Source organism: Cajanus cajan, chromosome 8 (assembly GCF_000230855.2).
Source record: "Cajanus cajan strain Asha chromosome 8, NIPB_CcT2T_4, whole genome shotgun sequence".
Lineage (NCBI taxonomy): Eukaryota > Viridiplantae > Streptophyta > Magnoliopsida > Fabales > Fabaceae > Cajanus > Cajanus cajan.
This window is the reverse complement of record NC_138524.1, coordinates 49791321-49818319: the sequence shown is the minus strand read 5'-3', so window position 1 is coordinate 49818319 and position 26999 is coordinate 49791321. Positions and strand designations below refer to the sequence as shown.

The 26999-nt window shown below is 32.7% G+C and overlaps 2 protein-coding genes across 2 annotated transcripts; both read right to left on the bottom strand.

Moving 5' to 3' along the window:
- Positions 1-8826: 8826 nt before the first annotated feature.
- On the bottom strand, positions 8827-9375 carry LOC145950496 (uncharacterized). The gene is made up of 2 exons (XM_083061588.1): positions 9130-9375; positions 8827-9087 (listed from the first exon to the last, which is right to left on the bottom strand). The coding sequence occupies exons 1-2, from the start codon at positions 9373-9375 to the stop codon at positions 8827-8829; spliced, it is 507 nt and encodes a 168-aa protein (XP_082917714.1).
- Positions 9376-13130: 3755 nt separating this feature from the next.
- LOC109791386 (putative choline kinase 2) lies at positions 13131-22069 on the bottom strand. Its single transcript, XM_020350678.3, has 9 exons — positions 21943-22069; positions 20388-21014; positions 19549-19670; positions 19225-19420; positions 18300-18417; positions 18156-18206; positions 15094-15194; positions 14477-14600; positions 13131-13373 (listed from the first exon to the last, which is right to left on the bottom strand). The coding sequence occupies exons 2-9, from the start codon at positions 20928-20930 to the stop codon at positions 13264-13266; spliced, it is 1365 nt and encodes a 454-aa protein (XP_020206267.2). The 5' UTR covers positions 20931-21014; positions 21943-22069; the 3' UTR covers positions 13131-13263.
- Positions 22070-26999: the final 4930 nt, after the last annotated feature.

The window sequence follows — 26999 nt, the reverse complement described above, 5'->3', positions numbered from 1 at the left end:
TTGGGTTATTCTCATGGAGAGGATACATAGGTTTACAATATTCACTAAGGTTTTGTTCATAGCTGACATTTCGAATACCTTAGTTTACAGAGATAAAAATACAATATTACATTGTACATATGATTATGAACGCTCATCTCTAGTCTCTGTGTCTTGTGGGCTTGATATCGCTCTTTTTCTTCTCATCAAAAGCAATCCTTTTAAGGTTTGAGGTAGTGATATATATATATATATATATATAGTCTTGTAGAATCTGCCTGTTGCTTGCCTTTGAATATATCCGTTGAAGCGGAGCTTCCTGTTGTAAGTGTTCGTTGAAGCAAATATAGTCATTCATGACTAGTTCAATCTACTCACTTAATGCTTGAGTTATTGCATTAAATGTTGCTTCCTGTGATAGACCTTGCGTGAAGTCTTCTTTGTCTTGTTAGTAGCTGTGTCTGACTTTAGCAAAGACCTAAGAACCTTTTTGTCATTTTCTGAAAAAGTGACGCACTTTTCCTAACACATGCATCCTTCCTATTTTGACTCGTTTGTCTTCTCATTCTTTCTTTCCTTCAACATTGAGAGCTTCTAGTATGCTTGTGGATGAAGTCTGAGTCTTTCTCTGAGATCTATTTTTGTTCTTCATGATAATTTCTGTCTTCGTCTGATCATTTCATGTACTTCTCACATTTTGGGGTCTTCGTCTAAGTACCGATGTATTGACTTCTCCATTAGTCTAGTCAATTCCGTAGATGGACTTTGTGTCCATCTGGAGTGTCTTTCATCATATGTGTTGTTGTCTCTCTTCTTATCTTTGTCTCATGCTTGGTCCACATGTTGCATTGGAGGTTGCTTCTTGACACACATCTTCCAGTAACTCTTCTTATACTAGAGTTGATTTTCTAGTTTCGTCTGATGTTTGACACAACTCTCCTTATTCCATGTTTGTTTCTTGTTTTTGACTCTTCTACTGATACTCCATTTCCTCTTGCCTATAGTAGTCCTCATCTAGTATTTGTTGAATGTTCTTCCATCCTTAATCAGACCTAATTTTGATGCTTGACTAGCCATCATTTGATTCTTTTTTAGTTTGCACAAGCACCATGGATTCTTGCATTTAATGTCGTTGATCTTGCATTAAATGTTTGCTTTGAACCTGCGTTCCACGAGGTCTTTTGTACCATTTATTTGCTTCTATGTCTGGCATTAAGATATCTCTGTACTTTCCTGGTATTGTAGCTATAGAGGCGTTGTCTTTTGCTGACTGGTAGGTGTACTTATTCTGACACACGCAGTTTTGATTTGTGGATAAGTGCTCATCCATTTTTCTTATCTTTCTTCTTCTATTTTGATGTCTTCATGTATTCTTCTGAGAGTATGGATGCCAGGTGTCGCAACCTGAAAATTTTTGATCTCGCGACCTATGGTTTAGACATCCGATTGAAAATCTCATCAATTAAGGAATGCCCGAATGTCAGACTAATCCTTAATTAATGGTTTTTGAAAATAGGTTCATGGAGTCGCCACCAATGTTTTACTCAAAACATTGGAAAAAGAAAAGGTTTTTTTAAGGTACAATAATGACCTTGATAACCAGAATTGGGTTCGGGGATCGGTTACGTGTAGGGAAGGTATTAAGCACCCCTACAACGCCCTTAATTGGTACCCTATGATGAAGTTAGCATTATAGACAATAATAATATAAATATTTAATCCCCTTTTATTGATGACTATTTACATGCTTGAAATTTAAATTATACAATTAACCCTATAATTTCTACATGATTGCTTTTATTGTAATAATATTTAAAATAAAAGAAGTGAAAGATGGAGCAAGAGATTGATGAGTAATACCTCGTAGCAAGATTTATTAGATCTTCAACTATGGAGATTTTAGGTGCTTTGTGGCAACCTTTCACACTACACAAATACCTCACAAATCTCAAGAAATACAATAAGAGGGAGAGAGAGAGAAATTTCGAGCTTTAAAGAGTGTTAGACGAAATTTTGAGGCCCTGAGAACTGTGCCCGAGCTATCTATTTATAGAGGTCAAAAAGTTTCTAGAACAGCCTATTCCAGATTCGGAATGGCCCGTTCTGGATTTGTACGTTATGTGTTAATTTCGTATCTTGGAACGGCCCGTTTTGAAACTAGAACGACCCATTCCAATGGTGAGTTTAACACATTACTGAGTATGTTGGAACGACCCGTTCCAAACTAAGGTTTTAGGCCTTTTTTTGTAACTTGGAACGTCCCGTTCCAGTTTTGGGAACGGCCCATTCTGGTTTTGGAACGACCCGTTCTGGTTTTGGAACAGCCCGTTCCGATTTTGGAACAGCTCGTTCCGGGCTACTAAAACCATTTATTTGGGCTTTAGGCCTTCTGATGTCATGTCCTGTTATTTCCATGCTTGGGAGCTCCATTTCTTTGATTATAGACGTTCATTTCATTACTTTTGTTGGTCCGGACGAAATTGGGTGTCTACACCAGGTAGTGCGTCTCGTTGTATCTATAGACACAATCCAACATTCTTGATCTTCGTCTGTGTTATTCAAGTCTCCGTCTAGTTGGTTGTGACTTAGTTTTGTCCCACGTCCATGGTCTTGTATCATTTGAGGCTTTATTATTTTCCTTCTTTGCTGGACTTGATTTCGTTTGATCGTGTTATTAGCTTTTGCCCTTCAACTTGGTTGCTCATGTCCTTTTTCTTTATTTATTTCGTGTCTATGTTTGTGGGTATCTTCATCTGATGTATTTCCCTCTATTTGATAAGCCTTTATCGAGTGCTTGGCTTATCTCTTGGTTCTGATGTGGATAGTAACTCATGCATATTCTCTATTCTTTAAGTCGCCTGTACTTATATATGAAACACTAACACACTTGTTAGAAATAACAACATGTATTATATTTGTCTCATTCAAAACCTTGTTGGAAATTGCTTTCGTCTTCGTCTGACTTAACAAAATGCACCAAAGGCACTCCAAGACACTCCTAAAAGGCCTTGTACAACAAAGGAAATGAAAATTTACAGGAAATGAAATGTAAATTTACACCAAATGAAATGTAAATTTACATCAAATGAAATGAAAATTCACACCAATTGAAATGTAAATTCAAAGTAAATGAAATGTAGTGGCTGCACCAAATTTTAGAAAACAAAATTCAGCCACTAAATTAGTGAAAAATTTAGAAATGGATTTAACTAGGAAAAATTTTGAGACAAAAATTTTCGTCTCTAAACTAGTCTATAATTTTCACAAAATTTGGTTGCTCCTTCAAGTTCCTTGCAGCTGCAGCAAATTTCCAAGTGTTTCACTCCTCTCTTAGGAATAACCTTGATGTTGGTTATTCCTAGGTGTTTAAGCTCCCAAAGCCTTCCTCCAATGGAGAAACTAGCTTCCTAGGCCACCACAAAACCTTCCAATTTTGGCTTCCTTTGTAGCTTGGCCTTCCACACCTTCAAGAAGCACTCAACACACCTTAAGTTGCTGGAATATATGGTAAAACTGAAAAGGAACAATTAGGATAAGCTACACCAAGTGGTGGAAATAGATGAGACAAAACTAGAATGAAGTCCAAATAATGACAAGCAAAAATTAAGGCACCAAAGAAAGGCTAGCACACAAAGGGAAACCTATCAATGGCACTAGAGTAGATTACAAAATAAAATCTAAGATTAAAAACAAAATAAGACTCAAAAGCAGGCAATGTGTGGCTGGACAGAAAATTAAGGCAAGACACACACAAATCCGAGAACAAGTCTCACTAGTTTTTCACTCCTTTTTGGCTTTTCTTTTGTTCTTTCTTTGTTCTTTTTTATGAAAATTCTATTTCACTTATTTTTCTTTAAAAAAACAGGAGTATTAATGCCTTTTAAACATTTATAAGTCTCGGATTTAATGTAATAAAACTGCTGCCAAGAATTTCACAAAACAAGAGGTATACTAGTGAGATAGTTTTTCTAGTGCTCACAATTTTTGTACAATATTTTTAGGTCAATTTTCAAGCACTCTTTTATTTTGTTTTTCCAATGCTTTTAGAATACTAATACCTCTATTTTGCCTCTATTTTTATGCTTTAAAAAGTGATACAAGTTTCAGCCACAAAACAAAATTCAAGGAAAGCTAATAGGAATAGTGTTTAGTAATTTTTTTGACAACCTTTTTAACAAGACATAAAGGAAACCTAACTCTAGGAAATTTGCTAGAACTAATAGAAAATTAAGAAAAAAAATCATGTAAAGCAAAAGCACATTTAGGTCAGCACAAGATTAACAAACAAAAATCCACACCAAATAATAGACACAAAACAAAATGTTCAACAAGCTAGTCTAGGAATTTTATGACATGTAAAGGATTACACATGACTCTAGACAAAACATATGATTCAAAAACAAAAGTCATGCTATTTAATTTTGTCCAATTACAGACTCATGTTATAAGGAATAGAGAGACTCAAGCAAACAAAAATGCACAAGTACAAGAACACCTAAAGGTACATAATCGGATTGATTCAAGATTAAAAGGAACAATCAAAATATGAATCAATCACTTCTCATGTGACATATAGGATCCATCAAAATATGAATTAAACCTAGATCCATTCAGAAAACACAAAAAGACATGTAAAAGAAGGAAGATACAACATAGATTCAACGAAAGTAAAAGAAACAGATAACCTTAAGAGCACCAAGGCTCTAGATACCAAAAATGATGGAAAATCTTGGAGAAGGATTGTTGTTCTTCAAGTTTCCATCGTTCATTCCCTTTCTTCTCTTGAGGAAATGACTCGTCAAAGATGAAAAACTCCTTTGAAGAAACTTCAATGTAGATGGAAGCACTTGAGTGTGCTCAGCCACTTCTAGAAGAGGTAGAAGCAAAAGGTAACAAGGCACAAAGGTTGGAAACCTTTGTGAAGGAACCTATAGGAGAGAATCTCCACGGTTTTGAGAGGCCTTGGAAGAGAGAATTTTCAGAGAAATTATGAGTTTATTCATCCAAAGTGAGGGAAAAAGTTAGAGTGACAAATATATAGAAGGAGGTAGCTTAGGGAGCAAGCTAACCTTAACCATGGTTCAAGTGAACGTGGTTTGGTTGGTTGACCATCCAAGCTAGTTAGGATGCTTGTGGAGCAAGCTTCTCACCTAGCTTGCTTGGGAAGCAAGCTAAGGAGAAGCTTGTAGCACAAGATTCCCAAGCTTGAAGGCAAAGAGAAGCAATTCGGCCATGTGAGGAACCGAGGCAAGCTAGGCGGCCATTTGACTATTTTGCCCACTAATTCGTTTCAAAAAATGTTTGATTTGGTTTAGTTAGATCCATCCAAAAATGATGAGACCTAGCTAAATCAAATCCATGAAAAATTAGGAGCAAAATGAGTCCAATATGTAAAATTTTGCCTAGGCCCAATTCTGACCCAATTACTAGTCACAGCCTCAAGCATTGCTAATTGCCACCCCACTTTTACTACTAAAAAAATAGAAAAAGAGTGACCTACAATACAAGGTTAAATGGAGTCAAAGTCTCCAAGTAACCTAACCTAAAAATAATATACAATGGTCTATAAAAAGGAAACAAAGTACCTTACAAATACAAAGGAAAAATAAACCTATACAAGTAACTACATATTTACAAACATAAGAAAAGGTCTTCAAGATCATCCCATTCCTCTTGGTTCCTTTAAAGTATCACCTCTTGGATTCCTTGGCCTTGGCATTTTTTTATCATGGAGTTTAATTGCTCCGGGCCGATAGCAAGATCAAGCTTGAGCATTCCAAACCGAGACTATTACCAACCAAGACCAAGCCAGCTTTATTCAAGGTACATTTCTATGGTCGACGTTGAAGGGGTTGTAGATGTTGGGGTTGTACAAGTCAGTTCCTCCGAGGGTACGAGGACAAGTTCTGCCGAGATGGAATTGGGTTCGTCCTTTGCCTGGTCTGGTGCTTCGGCCTTGGCATCGAATGGTTCGAGTGCTGAAATCATCCAAGAGTTTGAGCACACCGAGAGTGGGGGGAGTCTTCGTCTTTTTTTGTGTCCGAGAGTCGTTCGCCGTTTCCCTCCCATTCAAGTTCCGGGTTACAAGTGGGTGCACGAGGAAGTGGGAAATGTATATTTTCGGTATACCGAGAGGAATTCTATAGCTCTGTAAGTTTCTGCCGAGAAGTTTGTGAAGTTTCTGGATGAGGAGGAGCCATCACCCATCTTCTTTCAGCCTTGCCGGAACGATGGGGGACCGAACCCCGATTTTGTCTTTTTGTATCAAGGGAACTGCAAATATCAATACTTTTATGTGTATGATTATTTGTTCTAGGACCTGGGAGTGACTCTCCCTTTCGACGAGTTCTTCATAAGTGTTCTTCGGCTTTTGAACATGGCGCCGATGTAGCTTCATCCCAACAGTTGGGCTGCCATGCAAGGGTTCCAACAGCTGTGTTGGTCCCTTAACATCAAGCCAACTCCACTCCTTTTCCTTTATTACCATTCGTCTCAGCCAAGCACTGGGAACAAATACTTTTTTGATGTCGAGGGGAACCCACTATTCCCGTTATATTGGACTCGGGCGCCGAGGAAGTACAATGTAGTGTCGAAGTCACGGATGTCCCCAGAGGAGCGAACTGACCTGGGCTTCCTCGAAAAACTACCTCAGCCCCTATTATGCCAAGCCTTGGTTCGATTGCCTAAATCATCTGAGATAACTAGAGATCTGATTGGTATAGCATCTTCCTTACTTTTTTAAATTTATGTGTTGTCATTGATTTTGACTAATGGTGTGTAGGGATCATGACGAGCTGCGGGAGTGACAACCTTGAAATCCGCAATCTGATCAAGGGTCGAGTAGCCGGTGCTGTGATGGCAGGGGTGGTGACCGAAAGCCAGTCCGATGGAAACCAGGTTCCCCCTTCCCATGGTGGCGCGACCGGGCCAACTGTCAAGGGGAAGGGAAAGGGCCCGAAGGATTCGCAATGACCTAAGTCCAGAAAAAGAAAGGCCGATGAGGGGAGGGCCGAGGATGAAGTGCGACGGATGAAGATGTAGAGGCTGCCAACCATCGCTGTTCCCTCGACCATAGTGGGGCAAAATTTCTTTGCTTCGAATGTCAACGCTTAGGATTTCATGAGCCAAGACTTAACGTCGAAGGATGGGCAGGCTTGCCTTAGCCGTATGGACTCTGCTCACAAGTGGAGTCACTTTTGTGAGCTTCATCTCCGCATTTTTGCTCTAGTTCAAAGCATTGTGATAGAGCTGAACTCGTTGGCTGACGAGCTTTGCAGGAAGTTGGCTGAATTAGAGAAGTCTGTGTAGGAGACTCTAGTTGCATTGACTGATGCCCAGACCAGTAGCGCCAAGTATGAGGCCAAGATGGACCGCCGGGGCCAGGTGAACAATGACTTGCTGTTAAAGGTCCAACGGCTAGAGAACTCCTTTAAGGTAGAGACTGAGAAGGTGAACCGACTGAGCGGGGAGCTAGAGGCCGAGAAGAAGGCCTTTGGGTCCTACAGGGAAAGGGCCCGAAGTATGATTCTCTCGCAGCACGAGGCCGACTTTGCTCAAGCGGCTCGACAAACTCACTACTTTGGAAGCTTTCCCTACGACTTTTGCTTTGACATGTCTAGGGACTTCTTCCAGGGGGAATTTGTCAACTTGACCCAAACTCCTCCTAATGAGCATCTGGATGTCGAAGCTCCTATGTCGCGCTAAGAGTTGAGTCCAATGAACGAGGAGACGGTGTTCGAGGAGGAGGAGCCTGCCGAGGAAAGGCAAGTCAACAAAGTGGCCGAGGTGGAGTCCTAAGCGCCGAGTGTTGTTTCCTGTTTTGTTTTAATGCTTTAGTTATGCATGTAATTTGGGTCGATAGAGCCCGTTAATGAAATGTCTTTTAAGGTTTGTTGTTCCTTGTTAAATTTGTTGTGTTGTTACAAGTTTGAACAAACCAATATCATAAGACTAGAAATTTTAACCTTTTAAGCGAGTCGCATCCTTGGTCAAGAGGAATCTCGGGAGGGACAACTTGAAATAAATTTAAGCTACTTCCTCGGCCGAGGGGAATCTTGGGAGGGAAGACTTCTAAATAAATTTAATGACTTAAGCCGCATCCTTGGCCGAGAGGATTCTCGGGAGGGAAGACTTGTAAAAAATACGTTAAGCCACATCCTTGGCCGAAAGGAATCTCGAGAGGGAAGACTTGTAAATAAATACGTTAAGCCAAATCCTTGGCCGAGAGGAGTCTCGGGAGGGAAGACTTGTAAATAAATTTAGTAAGCCACATCCTTGGCTGAGAGGAATCTCGGGAGGGAAAACTTGTAAATAAATTTAGTAACTTAAGCCGCATCCTTGGCCGAGTGGAATCTCGGGAGGGAAGACTTGTAAATAAATTTAGTAAGCCACATCCTTGGCCGAGAGGAATATCGGGAGAGAAGACTTGTAAAGGATTACTAAACCATAAATAATCATGAACTGTATTTATTTCATTGATGAATTGATGCCTCGTAAAAAACCTTGCCGGCCAAAAACCCCTTTTCACGATTTGTTAAGGGTAAAAAAGATTGGTCAAGGAAAAGAGTGCCCCGTAATACATTTGCATGGAGAGTGTAGATACAACATAAATTGAACTTAACTATAGTATGTCTTCAAATGGGTGGAGTTTCATGTCCTTGGGATGACTTTGTCGAACAGTTCTTCGAGCTTGTATGCCCCATTGTTGAGAGTGTGCAGAACTCGGAACGGGCCGTCCCAATTTGCCGACAACTTTCCTTTTGCGGGGTTTCAGCATGCTAACCCTTTCACTCTCCAAACTAGATCCCCTTCATGGAAGACTCTCGGCTTTAAGTTGGAATTAAAGCATCAAGTCATTCGTTGCTTGCATGCCTCAGCTACAATTTGTGCGTTTATGCGAACTTCATCTAGAAGGTCCAGCTCGGCGTGGAGGGAGTTATCGTTAGACTCTTCGTGAAAGTGCACTCGTCGGAACGATGGTTCTCCAACTTCCACCGGAATCATAGCATCTGATCCGTATACTAAGTGAAAAGGGGTTTCTTTAGTGCTCGATTGGGGCATGCATCGATAAGCCCATAACACCTCAGGTAACTCCTCAGCCCAAGCTCCCTTCACGTTGCCAAGTCACTTTTTTAATTCAGTCAGGATCACCTTGTTGGCGGCCTTGGCTTTTCCGTTGGATTGAGGGTGTTTGATAGATGTGAATCTGTGTCGGATGCCAAGGTTCGAAAGGAAGGTATTGAACTTATAATCAGTGAATTGAAGCCCATTGTCCGAGATGATAGCATACAAAATGCCGAAGCGAGTGATCATGTTCCTCCAGACAAACTTCAAAACGTTGGCGGCCATGATGGAAGCAAGTGGTTCGGCTTCAATCCACTTAGTGAAGTAATCCATGACTACCAAAAGAAACTTGCATTATCCCTTGGCGAGCCGGAACGGGCCAAGTATATCAATGCCCCACAAAGCAAACAGCCAAAGGGAACTGATGTTGTGCAGCTCTTTGGTCGAGGCATGTATGAGGTTACCATGTTGTTGGCATTGTATAAATTTCTTCACATATCTGGCACAGTCAGTTTTTAGAGTCGGCTAATAGTAACCGGCTCTTAACACCTTGGTTGCCAAAGTTCTGCCTCTTGAGTGGCATCCACAAACGCCCTCGTGAACTTGCCGCATGACGTAATTGGCCTGTTGCGGGTTGATGCACTTTAATAGGGGGTAGAGGAACCTCTTTTGTAAAGCTCTCCAGAAATAATAGAATATCATGCCACTTGTATTCGTATTTTCTAGGCCTCACTCGGCTCGGATGGTTCTGTGCCACTAATAATGAAATTCAAGAGGTTGATCATCCATGACTTTGGGGGTTCCTCCACCGGCATGCATTCCTGTGTGGCACTTGGGGTGGGTAGTTCTAAATGAATGGTGGTTCAAAGCTGCCCCGACTTCCGGCTGCCCCGGCTTCTGGCTGCTTTCCAGTCGAGCCAACTGATCAGCTCTTTCATTATTGTCACGTGGTGTGTGTCCAACTTGCACATCGCGAAATTGACTGCACATTCCTTAGAAAAGGTGGTAGTATTTTAGCAAATTAGAGTCTTTGACCTGGAAGTTTTCGTTCACCTGCTCGGCAACCACTTTGGAGTTCGTCCAACACACGATTTTGTGAACCCCCATCTCAGCCACCAACCTCATTCCTGCAAGTAATGCTTCGTATTCGGCCTAGTTATTTGACGCGCAACAATTTTTCTAGGGTGATACTGTGGGGGCTTTCCAAGATGATGCTCGCACCACTACCTTGATAGTTGGAGGATTCGTTGACATTCATGGTCCATGAATGATCCTCGAAGTTTCCAGGTGGGGATAGCTCATTGAAAAAGTCGGCCATGTGTTGACGAACCAGGAGTGGTTGATAATACTTGGGGAACTAGAAGTGGTTTAAGAATACTAGCGTCGATGAGTGAAGTTGACAAACCAGGAGTGGTTGATAATACTCGGGACCAGGAGTGGTCGAGAATACTCATTGCTAGCTCAAAGAGGCTAAATAAATAATATTTGTACTTCATTGAATATCTAGTGGAACCCTTCTATTGAAGGAGACTGGACATATATAGCTCAGTCTGAGCAAACCAGTATAAAACACTTTACATTTCTCATTTATTTATCAGACGTAGATGCAAATTTTGTTTAACTAATTTATTATACTGAAAGTTTTGTTTATCGCTTATTTCTCAATGCAACCATCTTAAGACTGAAAATACACGCACTTAACTTATTATTTTAAGAAGAATTTTTCTTGAAGAAGATGATAAACTCTCAGATGCAAAACCTTTTGCTAAGAAAATCTTGCACAGTCTTCGAATGCTTGAAATCATATTTTTATTAGATGAACAAGAGTCTCTTGCAAAAACGGTGTTAAAATTCATTTGTTCACACACACATATTCAACCCCCCTTCTATATGTTTTTATCTAACTTCATCTTGGAGCGATTTTGTTTTCGCTTTGAGAGAGTTTACCCATAATCTTCATAATATTCAAAATAAACAACAAGAATAACCACTCAATCATTATTACTAGCTCTAAATTCACACATGTATTTGAGAATCAAACATATGCAATGCAAAATCTAACATATAGACATCATATGTAACCCATTTCCAACAATAAAGAGGACATGCAACTAGGGATCTAAGGAATCATCATTTACACCTTCATCATCCACCTTAAGAACATCTCTACATCTAAAAATTATCATATCAGCTATGAATCTAGTTACCCTAGCAACAACAAGCATCATACAACATAGACAAACCAAATCACAAGCTACCCTTAACTCTTGAAGAACCAAAACCAGAAAATGTGAGGAGATAAGTTGACTCCATACGACTTTTGACTTGGAATACTAGGACCTAAGCTTTCAAATCATAGTCTTAACAAGATGGATCAACTATAAGAATAAGAAAAAGGGAAATTTTAAGACAATAGTAGAAAAGAGTTTTTGATTTCTCTTTAAAACTTCTAAAATGGTGAATGAAAAAGAGAATCCCTCTATCTCTCTCAAGAAAAACTCTATAAAACTCCCTCCTTGAAGTTGAACCAATCATTAACCTCAACTCTTTATTCCACACTTCTTAAACAATTACCTTAAACATTAGTGTTACAACCAATCTCAACATCGCCTTAGGTGCTTGACATCGAAGCAATCTAGAAACGCATGTGATGAAACTAACTTGGAGATAATGGATGTGTCTCTTCATCTAGCTTCTTTAATGCTCCCTATCATCTTCCATGGATTCCAAAGCTTCCAAACTTGAAAAAAATGGAGAAGAAGAGGTAAGGCACACCACTTCTTAGATTAAATAAGATAAGAAAAAATGGTGAAGAACTTTCCACAAGGAGAAAATCCTTGATAAAAGTTCATACTGAGATTTATCTCTAAGAGAGAGAACTAAGAGTTTTGGAGGAGAAAATAAAATGTTATTTCTAAAAAATTCTCAAAAGTGGTTTGGTCACTAAATGGTACAAGTATATATAAGGTTTGGTAGCTTGTGATGCAAGTTAAGTATACCTAGGTTAAATGTAACCTAGGTTAGGTTAACTTGAACTCAAGACTACTAACCTCAATTACTAATTCAAATTCAAAAATTTTCTCCTAAATGTCCCTATCTTAGATCTAGGAGATTTGATAAGAGTTTTGTCACATGAAAAAGTAAGGAAAATGTGATTCATTTCACCATCCTAGACCTAGGAGAATAAGAGTTTTCCACATGACAAAGTAAGGAAAGTGCGACTTGTATCACAAAATATTTTGATCTATTATTCTTTAGTGAATCTTTGAGGTGCCTAGTAGGATTCGTGTCATATTTGCCTTATACTAAATGATAATTAAATAAATAATATTTTTAGAGAAGTCGCAGTGTTACAAATAAACTCTTAATTATCATTATAAGTTGTTGATTGAAAGGTAGATAAGCTTCGAAAATACTCATAAATCTGTACAATACATGTACTCGATATGTATCCAAACTATGTTCATGTTGTACACTTGTGAATATGTACTCTTACAAATTTATTTTTTATACACGAATATTTTGTCTCATCTAATTAAAGAGTAAGAGTTATAATGAGAGTTTGAGTAAAATGTGGAATATTGGTGAAGATGAATGATATTCATTTGAACGAGTTGACATTGTTGAAGTTTGCTACTTTTTTCATTTGATAAATTAAATTTTAATATTATCTTTTTTTATTTATGATCAACTAGGGAATGATGAGATTAATACTTTAAATTTATATATCATAGACATGTTTATAACATTTATGTATCATTGTTTTATTGTTAGATTTTCTTTTCATGTTTAAGGTTTTAATCTTCTTTTATGCTATAAATTATGATAATGTTTTTTTATTATTTATATAATTAAGTCATGTTTATATAAAATTTTATTCTTTATATATATATATATATATATATATATATTCTGTACATTTATATTAACATACTTGTACCCTTCATTTTTGAAAATTTGTGTACTCTTAATAATAATAAAAAAATTGTACTCATACCTGATATGGATACTGCACTCATATACATGTTCTATATATTATGGCACTTCTATTACCTAGTGAGGTTATGATTTTTCCAAAAGAGAGAGAATAATGAAGGAAAAATAAAATAAAATAACAGAAAAATTAACATAAGCATGATACATTTCTATATTTTCCAATGACTATTTCTACTTTCACCTTTTAAGGTAAGAATAAAGGAATAAATTTTTCAAAACCTTGCTCTAGTGTTTTAATCTAAATAAACCAATTCCAAAAACTTTCTTGAACTTCCTGGAGATACTGTTTCTCTTAGTTGGTTTTCTGTTGGTGGTTGATGTTGGTGCTTGCTCCCCTACAAACCAATAACTGGTTAGAAAATTTAGAATATGACATAATATGGTAGTTCCGGTATTCCAATTAATTTTCTATCATGTTTAATTGATAAGTACATCGTACACATTTAATCAACAAACTTGTAGCTCAATTAACACCTACTTAGTCTTACTTTCTTTTTAAAGTTAGATAGAATTAATTTAATTCAATTGATTTTAAACTATAAGTTCGAAAAATATTTATCTAAATTAATCGTAGGCATAGATTTTTCATTAAAATGTGTGCCATGGTGGTAGGAATTAATTTTAACATCTTAGAAAAATTCTAACAAAAAATATTTTAAAAAGGTTCATCTTTCTAAATATAAAATTTTAATAATAATTCGTGCTTCAATTTTTTTATTGCCTGTCTTAATATTTTTTTTAATTGATTCTTGTCATTAATTATTTAGTGATGATGTGACATACACAAAGACATGTCATGCTAGTGACTATTATGAGATAACATGTGATTTGGTATGTATAATTATATTTCATGTGTCATACTCAGTAAGTTAAATGGTGATAGAAAACATTTACAAATCTTTTAAATTTTTAGGACCAAGAACTAAGAAAAATGTGTTTTAAATAACTAAAATCAAAACTCTCTATATTTATGAATAAAAATATAATCAATTCTTTAAAATTATACATTTCCTTCTTAAGAGTTGACATAGTTGCTTTATTCTCACCCTAAAAAATGTATATCAAACAAAAAAAATTCTTGAAGAAGCATAATTCGTAGTTTCAAATTTAACACGGAAAACAACATCAATTTAACTATAGTGCTATTTAATTATGGTGTTGTAGAGGCAAAAAGAACAATAAAAGCTTAAAAACTCTTATCCATTGTCAATATAAGAAATTAATGTGACAATGTACATCCAGAAAGACATCAATTGGCTAAATTAAGATCTACAATCCTAACATATATTATAATATAACTCATTATAAAGGACTATCATCACATAATATTATGTGTATATTATTAACAATTATAATATTATGTGTATATTATTAACAATTATTAATAATGTCGCGTACAAAACAACTCCCATCTATTTAGTATTAATTAAGCCAGTACCTTTAGTCACATTATCATGGAAAGATCCTTGAGAGCTCAAAAGAGATGTTTTCCTTGACCAATACTCTTGAAATCTTTGTTTTGCATACTCCTTATAGTCAAAATCAATTTTATTTACATGTTCCTGCATAAGGGATTCTTAGGATGGTTTGATACAACATATAAATATTTTACACCCATATGAAAAATCTATTATTGAGAAGGATTCTTAATTAGCAATATTGTTTACAATACTTTAGTCATTGAAACTACTTGTTTCAATATAAAGCTCCAATTTGTTTATTAATATTTCCATGAGTTTAATAAATCCAATTCCTTATTCCACAATTCAGTTATTCCATGAACTTAAAAGTTTCAAAGGTAATATGATTGAAAATGATACTACTAAATGATCTATTTGAAGCTGTAAATGAAACCTAGTATTCAAAGACTAAAAAGGAATAATGTTGTTCAAATGAGGATAAATATGGCTGAATGGAGACAAACCTCTTGTAATTTTAGTTATGGTTATGGTTCTTTTTAATTAATCCTTCATCGTGTTTATAATTTGGAAATAATTCACATGCTAAGATGCTTAAATATAAATAACCAATGTTAGAGTGAGCAAGTGAAGATACCGAAATTATTCCCCACACGCCCCACAATAGATGATTCACCAGTGCATACTTTTCAACATCATCAAGTAGTTGATCCACAACACTATTATTAGGTTGTTCACCTGTTTCCATGTCCAACAATTTCAAGACAAAAATATAATAATCATGGTGGTTTAAGGAGAGGTGACACATATATTCATGTGATGAAATACAATGCCAAATTGAATTGATGAATTTTGTTTCCTTAAAATGTAATAGAAAACAATATTTATAATTCAAAAGGAAATCATTTCTTGAAAAAATAAAATAGAGAGATACTAATTAAGAATATATTAAGAAATTATTAAATAGTTTGAAATTATTATTATTCAAATAATTCACATGACATGAGGTGAAATTTTATTTATTTATTTTGTGAAAAACCAAATTGAGTAACATGTAAAAATTAACCACAATTATAAATACTTGGTAGTCGCAATCCATTTAATAATTTCTCTTTACAGCTCACTTTTATTGGTTGAAATTCATATGGTCCCACTAAATTTGAAGATCTCATCCTCCATTTGACGTGTTCCATTCTCAAATTAATAGAGTGAACATGAATTTCGACAAATAGATAATAATGTATTAGAAAGGGAATATTAGATAAAATAAAATGAGGAGGGATCCACTTACTTTAAAATTAAGTATACACTACAAGAAAAATACAAATTATCAACGGATAATTTTTGACGAATACATATCTGTCAGAAAATTTATATTTCCGACGGAAAAAAATTCGTCGGAAAATTTATATTTCCGACGGATAAAAATCCATCGAAAAATTTATATTTCTGACAGATAAAAATCTTTCAGAAAATTTATATTTCCGACTGATATATCTGTCGGTAATTTCCGATGGATACAAATCTATCGAAAAATTTATATTTCTAACGGATCATTTCTGACGGATATAAATCCATCAGAAAATTTATATTTTCGACTCCGTCAGTAATATAAATTAAAAGTTATTAAACTTCATCAATCCAATTATTAAATTTTACTAATAATTAATATAAAAAAATTGATTAGCTTTGGAATAAATTATTTGTAAACAATGAAGTTGAAAAATTAATTATTTTAAATTATTTAACTAGAATCTTATTGACAATTTACTATATGATCTTGATATTTTTGTATAACTAATATATAGTTTTAAATTTGATATGAAAATATTATGATATAATTAGATAAGATTTTAAATTAGTATTTTATTAATGGTTGATAATTAGAAAATAAAACAAGGATAAATACATTTTTTAATTTTATATCTTAGATTTAAGATGAATAAATATATTAAGTTAATTAATAATTTATTTAAAGTGTTAAAATTTAATTTATAAAAATAATATTTTAAAAGACAGGGTTATATAATAACACCAGTATAACTTTTACTAAGCATTACACCACTCAATAATTTTATATTAAATGTGAATTTTATAAATTCAACCTTTAGATTGAAATTTTTTTACTCTTAGATCATATATACAAAATTTTATATTAATTCAAGATGATTTAATACTTCATTCTCGTAAAACAAAATTTACATAATATATACATTTCAAAATATACTAAAATATGAACACTTTGATTACCTAAAAGTTGTTGTTCAATTTTAACAAAATTTGATATAAACATATAAAGTGATATGAACTTTCAATCTAACGGTTGAATTTACAAAATTCACATTTAATATAAAGTTATTGAGCGATGTAATACTTAGTAAAAATTACACCGGTGTTATTATAACCCTTCTCATTTTAAAGTATATAAATTATTATTTAAACTTTTAAATTTATAATAAATATTTTAAATTGTATCATAATATTAATTTTAAATAGAAATAAGTAAATTGTTAATTATAAAAGTAAGTATATATATAAATAAAGAATAATTAAATGTAATATAATTATTATTGGTAATATAATTATTATATATATTATTATATTTTTATAACGGTCTGAATACACCAAAATGAGAGGGATCCAAAGATAGTATAAGTATGAGATTGTATAGTTGAGGATGATTTAAATGAATTAATTTGTACTACCTATACTGACAACATGCATCTGCCTTTTTGTAGTTTATTTTATCAGAACTCCACAGTTAAGCGTGTTTGACTTGGAGTAATATAGGGATGGGTTACTTTCTAGTAAGATTACCAAAAACTGTGCAGTAAGGAAAAAACACGTTGAAAAGTGAAGTGTCATGAAATAGAATCCTTGAGAGGCCAAATATGAAGGTTGTTACATTAATAAATTTATTAAAATTACACAAGAAAAATTTCAACGGATTTATCCGTTGGAATCATATAAAGATTTTCAAACAATTTCCAACGGATATATCCGTCAGTAATTTTCGACAGATGTAACCGTTGGTAATTTTCGACGGATGTATCTATCGGAAATTTCTAACGGATTAAATTGTTTTCGACGATTTTTTTTTCGACGCCCATTTTTCTGACAGATTTGCATCTGTCGAAAATTCGTGGAAAATTGAAAATCCATCGAAAATAGAGAATTTTCGACGAATTTTCCTTCTTTCCGACGGATTATTTCTGTCGAAAATTTGTGTTTTTCTTGTAGTGATAGCTATACTTACTCTATTTAATAATTCATACTCTATATTAAATTTTAACAATCTAATCATTTAATTACAAGTTCTTAAAATATAGATCAAATCTAAAAATATTTAACAAATTTTAAAAAAAATATGATACTTCACTTTATAAATTCAAATTGATGAATAACCATAAAAATATTTTGTAAGTTCATTTATATTTATATAAAGAAGTATCCTATGATTATCAAATTTTTTAAAATTTACAGACTTGATCTATTCATTTAGAATTCTTAATTCAATAGTTAGATTATTAAAATTTAATATAGAACATGAGTTATTAAGAGTAATAAATCTAATAAAACTTACTCTGGAAGTAAGTGAATCCCTCTATCATAGACATTCTTAAATAGTTTAGTGTTGAAGCTATATGTCAAATAAAAACAATACACTACAATCTTTAAACATAATAATTAAAATGTTACCTGACAAACAACTCAAATATGCATGCCCAAATCTTCGGCGCTCCTCTAAATCTGTCAAGAAAAGAAACAATAAGTCAAGTTATTTTCATGTGCACACGATAAAAGAAAATCAATGAGAATAAATTTCGTAAGTCATTCATATACCAGGATATTTACTGAAGTCGAGAATATGTGGGGTTTCTGTATGATAGTTGGCGGCCATTTCGTTGAAATGGTTTGCTATATCATATGCCACAGGATTATAACTTCCATACTCATAATCCTGTTATAAAAGTACAAAGTTAAAATATTAAGAGTTTAGTAATAATATTATTATATTATATGTGCAAAACCAATCATAAATTATATTATACTCCTAAATTTTGTATTGAACATCAAAATATTGGATTATGAATGATTTTAATTAGTCTGAATTTTCTTAGGTAGTTAAGTCTCATTTAAATAAAGAAAATTTGTTCTATTTTATAAATTCATTTTTTTCATTTGTAGAAATTATAATGACAATAATAATCAAGGATTAAACCTAAAATTCTGTACATATTATCCTAATCTCACCACTTGCTGTTTGTCGATTGTTTCTATAAAAGTCTTTAATTTCTCATTATTTACATAAATATTTGCTATTTATGATAAATTTGGTTTATAAAATAATTTTACATCTTTAAGTCACTACTTAGTAAAATTTAATAAAACTCAAAAGATTTTATTAGATGTAAGATTAAGATTTAAAAAGGGAAATTTTGAGAAATTTTTTATTTTGAATTTTTTTTAACATTTTGATTAGTATGTTTTGAGAAAATAAAAGTTAGAAAATTTTAATTAATACAATTTTTTAGGGAAAAAATGAGAATTTAAAGCTTCTAATTAGAAAAAAAAAATTTGGTAGATAAATTAAATTTGTGTATTTTTTAAAAATTGAGAAGCTTAATATTGTTAAGACAACTAAGAAACAAATATCAAGTGTAATACAAACACAAAGAACTTAAAGTATAATTAAGCTGAGATAAAATTCTAATGTACTTCTATGAAAGTATTTGTAACAAAATAGCATACGTATAGAAAAACTCACTATTAGGGTCACAAAATTGGACTCTTCATCGAGCATTATGTTGCCGTATTGCAAATCGTTATGGCAAAATCCTATGCGTTGTTGAGTCTTTGATAATTCATTTTCCAAAGTAGATATTTCCTGGTCCAATGTGTCCAAATGAAATGCTTTGATTTCTTCAGGAGAACACACGCGCTTGGCTTCATTAAGCCAATTCCTAAAGCATAAAAATAAAATTACTTTAGAAGTAATAAAATTATATTAACTATATTCCTATTTGTCATATAAGCAAATTCCTCCTTATAAATTTGTGAGATGAGTTAGGGTTTTTCAGGAAACACATACCTTAAATTATCCCAAAGCTTCACATTCTTTGGACCAGGCATATCAAGATCATGAAACTCCTTCATTTTGGTTGCTATTAGAGAAGAAATAGATGGATCTCGTAGATCTAGTGCTGATAATGTCTATTAAATTCAACACAATGTGTTAGCTTGTGGAGTTTATAAATGGGATAATATAAAATGAATAAAAACAATGATTAAAATTTACGAGTATAATTTATCATATCTAATATAAAATGTTATTTTATGTAAAATCAGTTGTACATTGCATTCAATCAACAAATTTTCACTCATCAATTTGGCTATATGATAATGACTTTCTCAAAGGTAGTTTTGTTATGAAAAAAGACAAGGATGCGGCATATATATTTAGAAAATAAGAGAGATTTTATTTCTTTCTAAAACCATGTTAAAAAGTCACGATCTTGTTATGATGAATAACATGTTTTTTTTATCCTAACTTTCAATTCAATAATTTGATTCACATTTCAAGGATATACATTAAAAATAGTTAATATTTAGTTTCGATATAGGGAAGTGGATTATAATTTTGAGGATTATTTATTAATAAAATATAATTATAAAAAAGAAAAATGCTAATAACACATTCTTCAATATGTTGTCTAATACATTCCTTTTGAAATCTTTCATTTAGTGAAATTTATGGATTAATTGTATTAGACAACATGAGTGTTACTCCTGCCCTTTATTTAATGAATCTCAATTATTAAGAGTCAAAATAAATTTAACCCTATGGTTAAAAGTTATTTAAAATGAATAATGCTATAGCATTTCCCATAAAGTATTAAGATGAATAATAAAAAGTAAAGATGTTATTACCCTTGCATTAATGAATTCTTCAATACGCCCATTTGCAAACATTCCTAGCAAACGAGGTCCTTGTCCATTCTTTGACATGAATTCAAATGTTGCAACCTCAACATCTCTATTAAAGAAAATGCTAGTACCCTGTCCATAGATTCTCACTAGAACCTTTCGTGAGATATCTCCATCTATTGTTTGCCATTTTATTTGAAACACTTCATTTGTCATTGCCCCCTTAAGTTGGATCACTTGCCATGCATTGACATCAACTACATTCTCCCATTCACTTGCTAATGATTTCAGCATATCTTTTGCTTCACTTGGAATGCAATCTTCCTTATTTTTAGCATAGATTTCTTCAACACCTTCTCTACCATTTACTATAGGGTTTTTTTCATCATCACTAACTTTAATATTGACTAAATTTTTTGCATCACGACTAACATTATTATTAACTATATTTTTTGTACCATCACTAACATTTATAATAATTGGATTTTCGGCAAAAACAACTTTGTTATTCATAGGATATTGTTTAGTCTCCTCTGTTGCCCCCATTCCAAATTATTCGATATATATTTCTAGAAGAAGCAAGGATTTATTGAAAGTATTCAAGTTTCTTTCTACTTGAAACTTTCAAACCTGTAAAAGAAAGAAAATATGTTTGTGTACATCAACATTGTTTTGTTCCAACGTTGAAATAAGTAAACAATAATCACACAATCAGTCACTCATTTTGTTCTTTGGTAAAAAGACAACTAAAATTTGAGAAATTATGTCACCATTTAATGTATACATTTGTGATGAAAAATATAGAGATAAACTTTCAATTTTAATACTACAAGAAATATTACATATAATGACATATAAAAAGAGTCACTATAGATACAATATATTTAGTTATAAATCTATTTGACATATAACTACATATAATTTCATTGTTGATTTTAAATGAGATTATTCAACATATATTGTATGTTATTATAAAATATACCTACACCTTTTAATAATATATCAATATATATTGTATCTATAGTGTAAGTAAAAATAATTTTTAGTGACAAGTATATGTATCACTATATGGTGTATGTCACCATATAATAATTTAAGAATAACATAAAAAGCACTCGTCAAATTAGTGTTAAATTTTTTCATTGGTGATAAAAATGATGGATTGCTTCACAAGATAAGATGCAAAACCATTTATAGATACAAGTGACATTTTTTTCGAAGAATAAAAATGTCATGTGTATTATTTTTTGTAAACAAACTTATCTTACAAATAAGACAATTTTTTTCGGGAAATTTCTTTTTTAAAAAAATCCAAAAGCACATATAAATTCAACTTCTAATCCTATAAACATTTTAGTTCTTACAAATAATATATAATTGAATCAAATCATTTATTATCTCTCATTATAACTATAATTTCATAAATGTGATGTATCAAGCCAATTTCCTGATACCATATCAACAATTTCACTTACAACCAAGGACATTAAACAATCCATTGTACTGTAAAAAATCATGACAAAGGAGGAATTCTTGAAATACAATCCAAACAACAAACCTTTAAAGGAAGAATGTATATGGAGGGGGCAACACGGTGGCCAATGACCTCACCACCAAGGAAGAAGAGTAAAGCCCTACAAATTAAAGATCCTGTGATTTTGCAAAGGTGGAGGAAAAAGATTTATATAAAGGTGTTTCCACCACTACTAAAAGGATACCAAAAGTGAGGTGGAGATGAAGGGAGGGAATAAATTTGGCTAAAAGGTGATGGTGCAAAATTAATTTGAACAAGGCTATTAATAGATTTTAATGTGATTTTGTTGCAACTTTTTGAAATATTATTGAAGTTTTCAAAAATAGAATTAATTTATAGTGCTTATTAAATAAGCTCTTGTTTCAAAATTTTATTATTTGTGTAAGAAGATGTGCGATCATCAATCAACAACAAAATTGTAGTGTTAGAATGTGATAATATATGGTGAAACCATTTAGATTCGTTCCAACGTTATTCTTGACAGGGGTTACATAATTCAAGACAAAACAAAATTAATACAGTCATGATTTTGAATTGTGACTCAGGAAAAACAACTAAATTTGATCTTTTTCCTTTATATTTCAGAAAATTGAAACATGAAAAATTATAAAGGCCATGTGTTACAATATAAATAAAAAGAGTTCATAACGCAGAGGTAATCAAGTTAAATTTCTAATTTGGAATGAAATTGGTTAAGAGAATTGTTGGAGACTTATGTCCAACTAAAATTAAGTTTTAGTCACATTAAATATAATTAATAAACATGTCTTAATAATACTTTTTAAAAATATTTTTAGTTAAAATAAAAGTCTAATTTTAAGCAAAAATAAATAAATAATAATAATAATAATAATAATAATATAGTTTTTCAAAGTTTTAAGTATTATTGAATTAGTTTCATAATGTTTAAGCATAAAATTTGATAGAAGAGGCATAACTAAGTGTCTTACTACTAGGGCTATGCCTTGGCTAGAAGGATCTAAGAGGATGAGACCCATAATGAGGTTAGTCGGTTTAAGCTAATCTTGAGCTATAGGATACTAAATATATATATAACTCAAATACTTCTTGTACATTTATAAATATTTTCTTTATTTTTAGGCCATATATTTTTGGTCAAGTAGTATAGATACTTTATCATAATTTTTCTTTTTGTGTATTTTTTGGGCTTATAGTGAAAAAAAGACTTTTAAAATCAGTTATTTTTAACTTTTAGAATCAGTTCTTTAACCGATTTTAAAAGAGCCAATTTTAAAAAGCTAGATTTTTAAAATCGGTTATTAACCGATCTTAAAAGTGTATTTTTAAGATCGGTTGTTTCGTAATCGATCTTAAGAGTCTTAACTTTTATGATCAATTACAAAATAACCGATCTAAAAAGTGCACTTTTAAGATCAGTTATGGAATAACCGATTTTAAAAACTAGGACTTTTAAGATCGGTTATTGCATAACTGATCTTAAAAGTGGTGAATTGTTTTGAAATGTTTGACTTGTTTTGGGAGAGTCTCAAAACAAAACCTGCAAATGAATAAATACCAAGCAGTTAAGATGTTTCCAATTAAGCAAAATATCCATATTTTCTATGTTACTTCTCAATGAACCAAATTGCATACAAATGAGAAGAGATGATAAATGTCAACCATATATATAATCGAATAATTTTAAATACATGTAATACATAAATGGACCACATTGCTCAATGAAATGTAAGTCCTAACCAGTCAAAGCAATAATATAAAACATAAGCCCAAACTATTTAATGTAATGGTCAATAAAAAATATGGCCCATTGCTCCCTAATGGCATTTATGTCTTCTAGTAATAATGGTGATCAATTTATAAATATCTATTAAGAAAAGTTAAAACAATTAGTAATAATTCATAAAATATATAAAATGAAAACTTAAAATAAAAACTTTCAAAATTGTAAAACTTACTTCACCCAGATACTATTTGTGAATCGACAATAGTATGCATTGTCTTCATTACATAGTATCCGCACTCAAAATTTCCTTTCTGTTTATGAGACTACAAAAAGAATATAAAATCAATTTCAATAGTAATAGTAATTCAAAACAAAATTACTTAAAAAATATCATTGCTAGAATTAAAATCTTACTTTAGGAGAGACCCAACTCATTTTTTTCTTCAACTTTGAACCCTTAAGTATATGATATCCTTCCATCACCTTAATGATAAAATGATATTATGATAATAGTTTAAAGTCAAATATAATGATAATCAATAAAAGAAAGTAGATGTTTTTAAACAACTTATCTAATAATTGTCTAAAGTCCACAAGAGGAGGATTATGCAATGAGCAAATGCATACAACTATGTTGTCCATAGGACAAATAACTAAAAGTTGCCAATAAGCACTACATTAAGAAATTATTAGTGATAGAAAATAGTTTTTATAAAAAAAATTATAATTAATTATATAAATGTAGACTTACTCAGAAAAGTAAGGAGCCAAGTAAACTTTTTTATTTGAGTGAGACATCCAATTTTAAATTTAAGCTTGTATTTCTTTAGCCTTGTTCCCACTTTTTTGGATTGACTCAGGTTCCAAAAATCCATATATGTAATCATTCTCCTTATTCCCGCTCAATTTATGGATAACTCTACATGGTTAGAAACAAAGTTAGAAAAAATTAACAAAATATAATTAAAAAGTATTTAAATACTTACAACAACCACAACTGCAAAATTAATATGTTTAGTGTGACACCCTTACTACCCCAACACATATATTGTAATAATGAAAACTTACAAATAAATTTTTTAATTTCGGTAAAAGGGTTCACATGAGAATCTTTAAAATTATTCTTCAATAACCACAATAATAAAAATGAAACGTAAGAGTTTACAAATTGTTTTCAAAAATAATATTTACAATCCTAAATCCATATAAAAATCTATGTCCTAAAAATCCTCTGCCCCGATGTCACAATATCAGAGCATACCCACAATTCAACGGTTGACATTCTAGATGCCACTCGTAGCCGGATCTTCCTCCTAAAACATCCACAATTTATACGGTGAGAAAAGAAAATATATATATGCAAAGCACATACAAACACACCACAATGTAATCTCATCATAACTCATTACTTAATAAAATATTTACAAGCATTTATATATATCATAATTTATCAATCATTCATCATTTTCACATCTCAATTCACAATTACATCAATCCATCACAATCCACATAAATCTTACAATTAACACTATGTCAAGGCCACGCCACAACTGACACAAGTGATACGGGTTAATTGCCTCATTCATCCCACACTATGCCAGGGGCACGCTCATCCTTGTAGCATCACTTACCCAAGGTTCGTCTCATCCCTGGTCATTAGTGTGAGGAACAACAATCACAATACAATCCACACAAGTCTTGCAATTAACCCTATGCCAGGACTGTCATATTTGACATAAGTGATGCGTGTTAATTGCCTCACTCATCCCACACCATGCCAGGGGCACGCTCGTCCTTGAAGCATCACTACTCAAGGTTCGTCTCATCCCTGGTCATTAGTGTGAGGAACCACAATCACAATCATAATCATACCCACACAACATCTTATCTCATATCTCAATTCCATATTACATACACAATTCCATATCACATACACAACAGATAAGTCCAACAAAATAAGGATTTACACACCCCTCAAGCAATTCACATCTAGATCATCAATTCTTATCAAGTAATATAACAATAACATTCATAAATTAATATAATAATTAATGGAATTATCAATTTAATATAATTTTAACATAAACAGTGAAACCCCCAATTGTTCCAAAACCTAACTCACAAGCACTTTTCTACAATTTCGTTCTCTCTCCCAGATCATCATTCTTACAAATTAAATATATATTCCTAATCCTCAAAGCAATTCACATCTAGATCATCAATTCTTATCAAGTAATATAACAATAACATTCATAAATTAATATAATAATTAATGGAATTATCAATTTAATATAATTTTAACATAAACAGTGAAACCCCCAATTGTTCCAAAACCTAACTCACAAGCACTTTTCTACAATTTCGTTCTCTCTCCCAGATCATCATTCTTACAAATTAAATATATATTCCTAATCCTCAACACATACAGAATCTAATGGGATCATTAATTCCTCAAACAGAAATAATCCAATTTTTCCAAAACCTAACTTACAGGCACTTTTCTATAATTTCGTTCTCTCTCCCAAAGCATCATTTTTGCAAATTAATCATATATTCATAGTCCTAAATACATATAGAATTACATAAGATCCATAATTCTCCAAACAGAAATAATTATAAAATTACTCATAATCCTAAGGGACTCTTCCTCTACCCAATTCCCTCATGTAACTCTACATATAAATAATCTCCTTTTCCCCCGTACCTGGATATGTAGAAGCTGAACCTACACAAGATCTGGTTGATCTCCCTCGCTGGGTTCCCCTCGGTCTGAAGGAGAAAGTAGAGGAAAAGAAGAGATAGCAAAAGAAAAGAAATCAGAAAATGAGAGGTGTGCTTTTTGGGAGTGGCAGAGAGCTCAATTTATAGGTATCAGGCTTCGCCGGAACGGCCCGTTCTAAATTTGGAACGGCCCGTTCTGGACCCTTAAATCATGGGTAAAAATCACATCCAGAACGGCCCGTTCTGTTGTGCATTTATTACTCACAACGACCATATTTTTGGAAACGGCCCATTCCAAGTCCGTTCCCATTTAGGATTATAGGCAATTTTTAATAGTCCGGAACGACCCATTCCAACTTGAGAACGGCCCGTTCTGGGCTACTAACTCACATACATTTTGGTAGTTTGGAACGACCCGTTCCAATTCCAGAACAGCCCGTTCCAAGCTACTAAATCAGCCCTATACATTTATAAAAATTACCAAAATACCCTTAATAAAATAAAATAAAAAAATGAAATAAAAACTGGGGTGTTACAATTCTCCTCTCCTTTTAAAAAATTTCGTCCTCGAAATTACCTGAAGCAAATAAAAATGGATATGACGCTTTCATCTTCTCTTCTAGCTCCCAAGTAGCACTTTCAGGTGTAGCTCCTC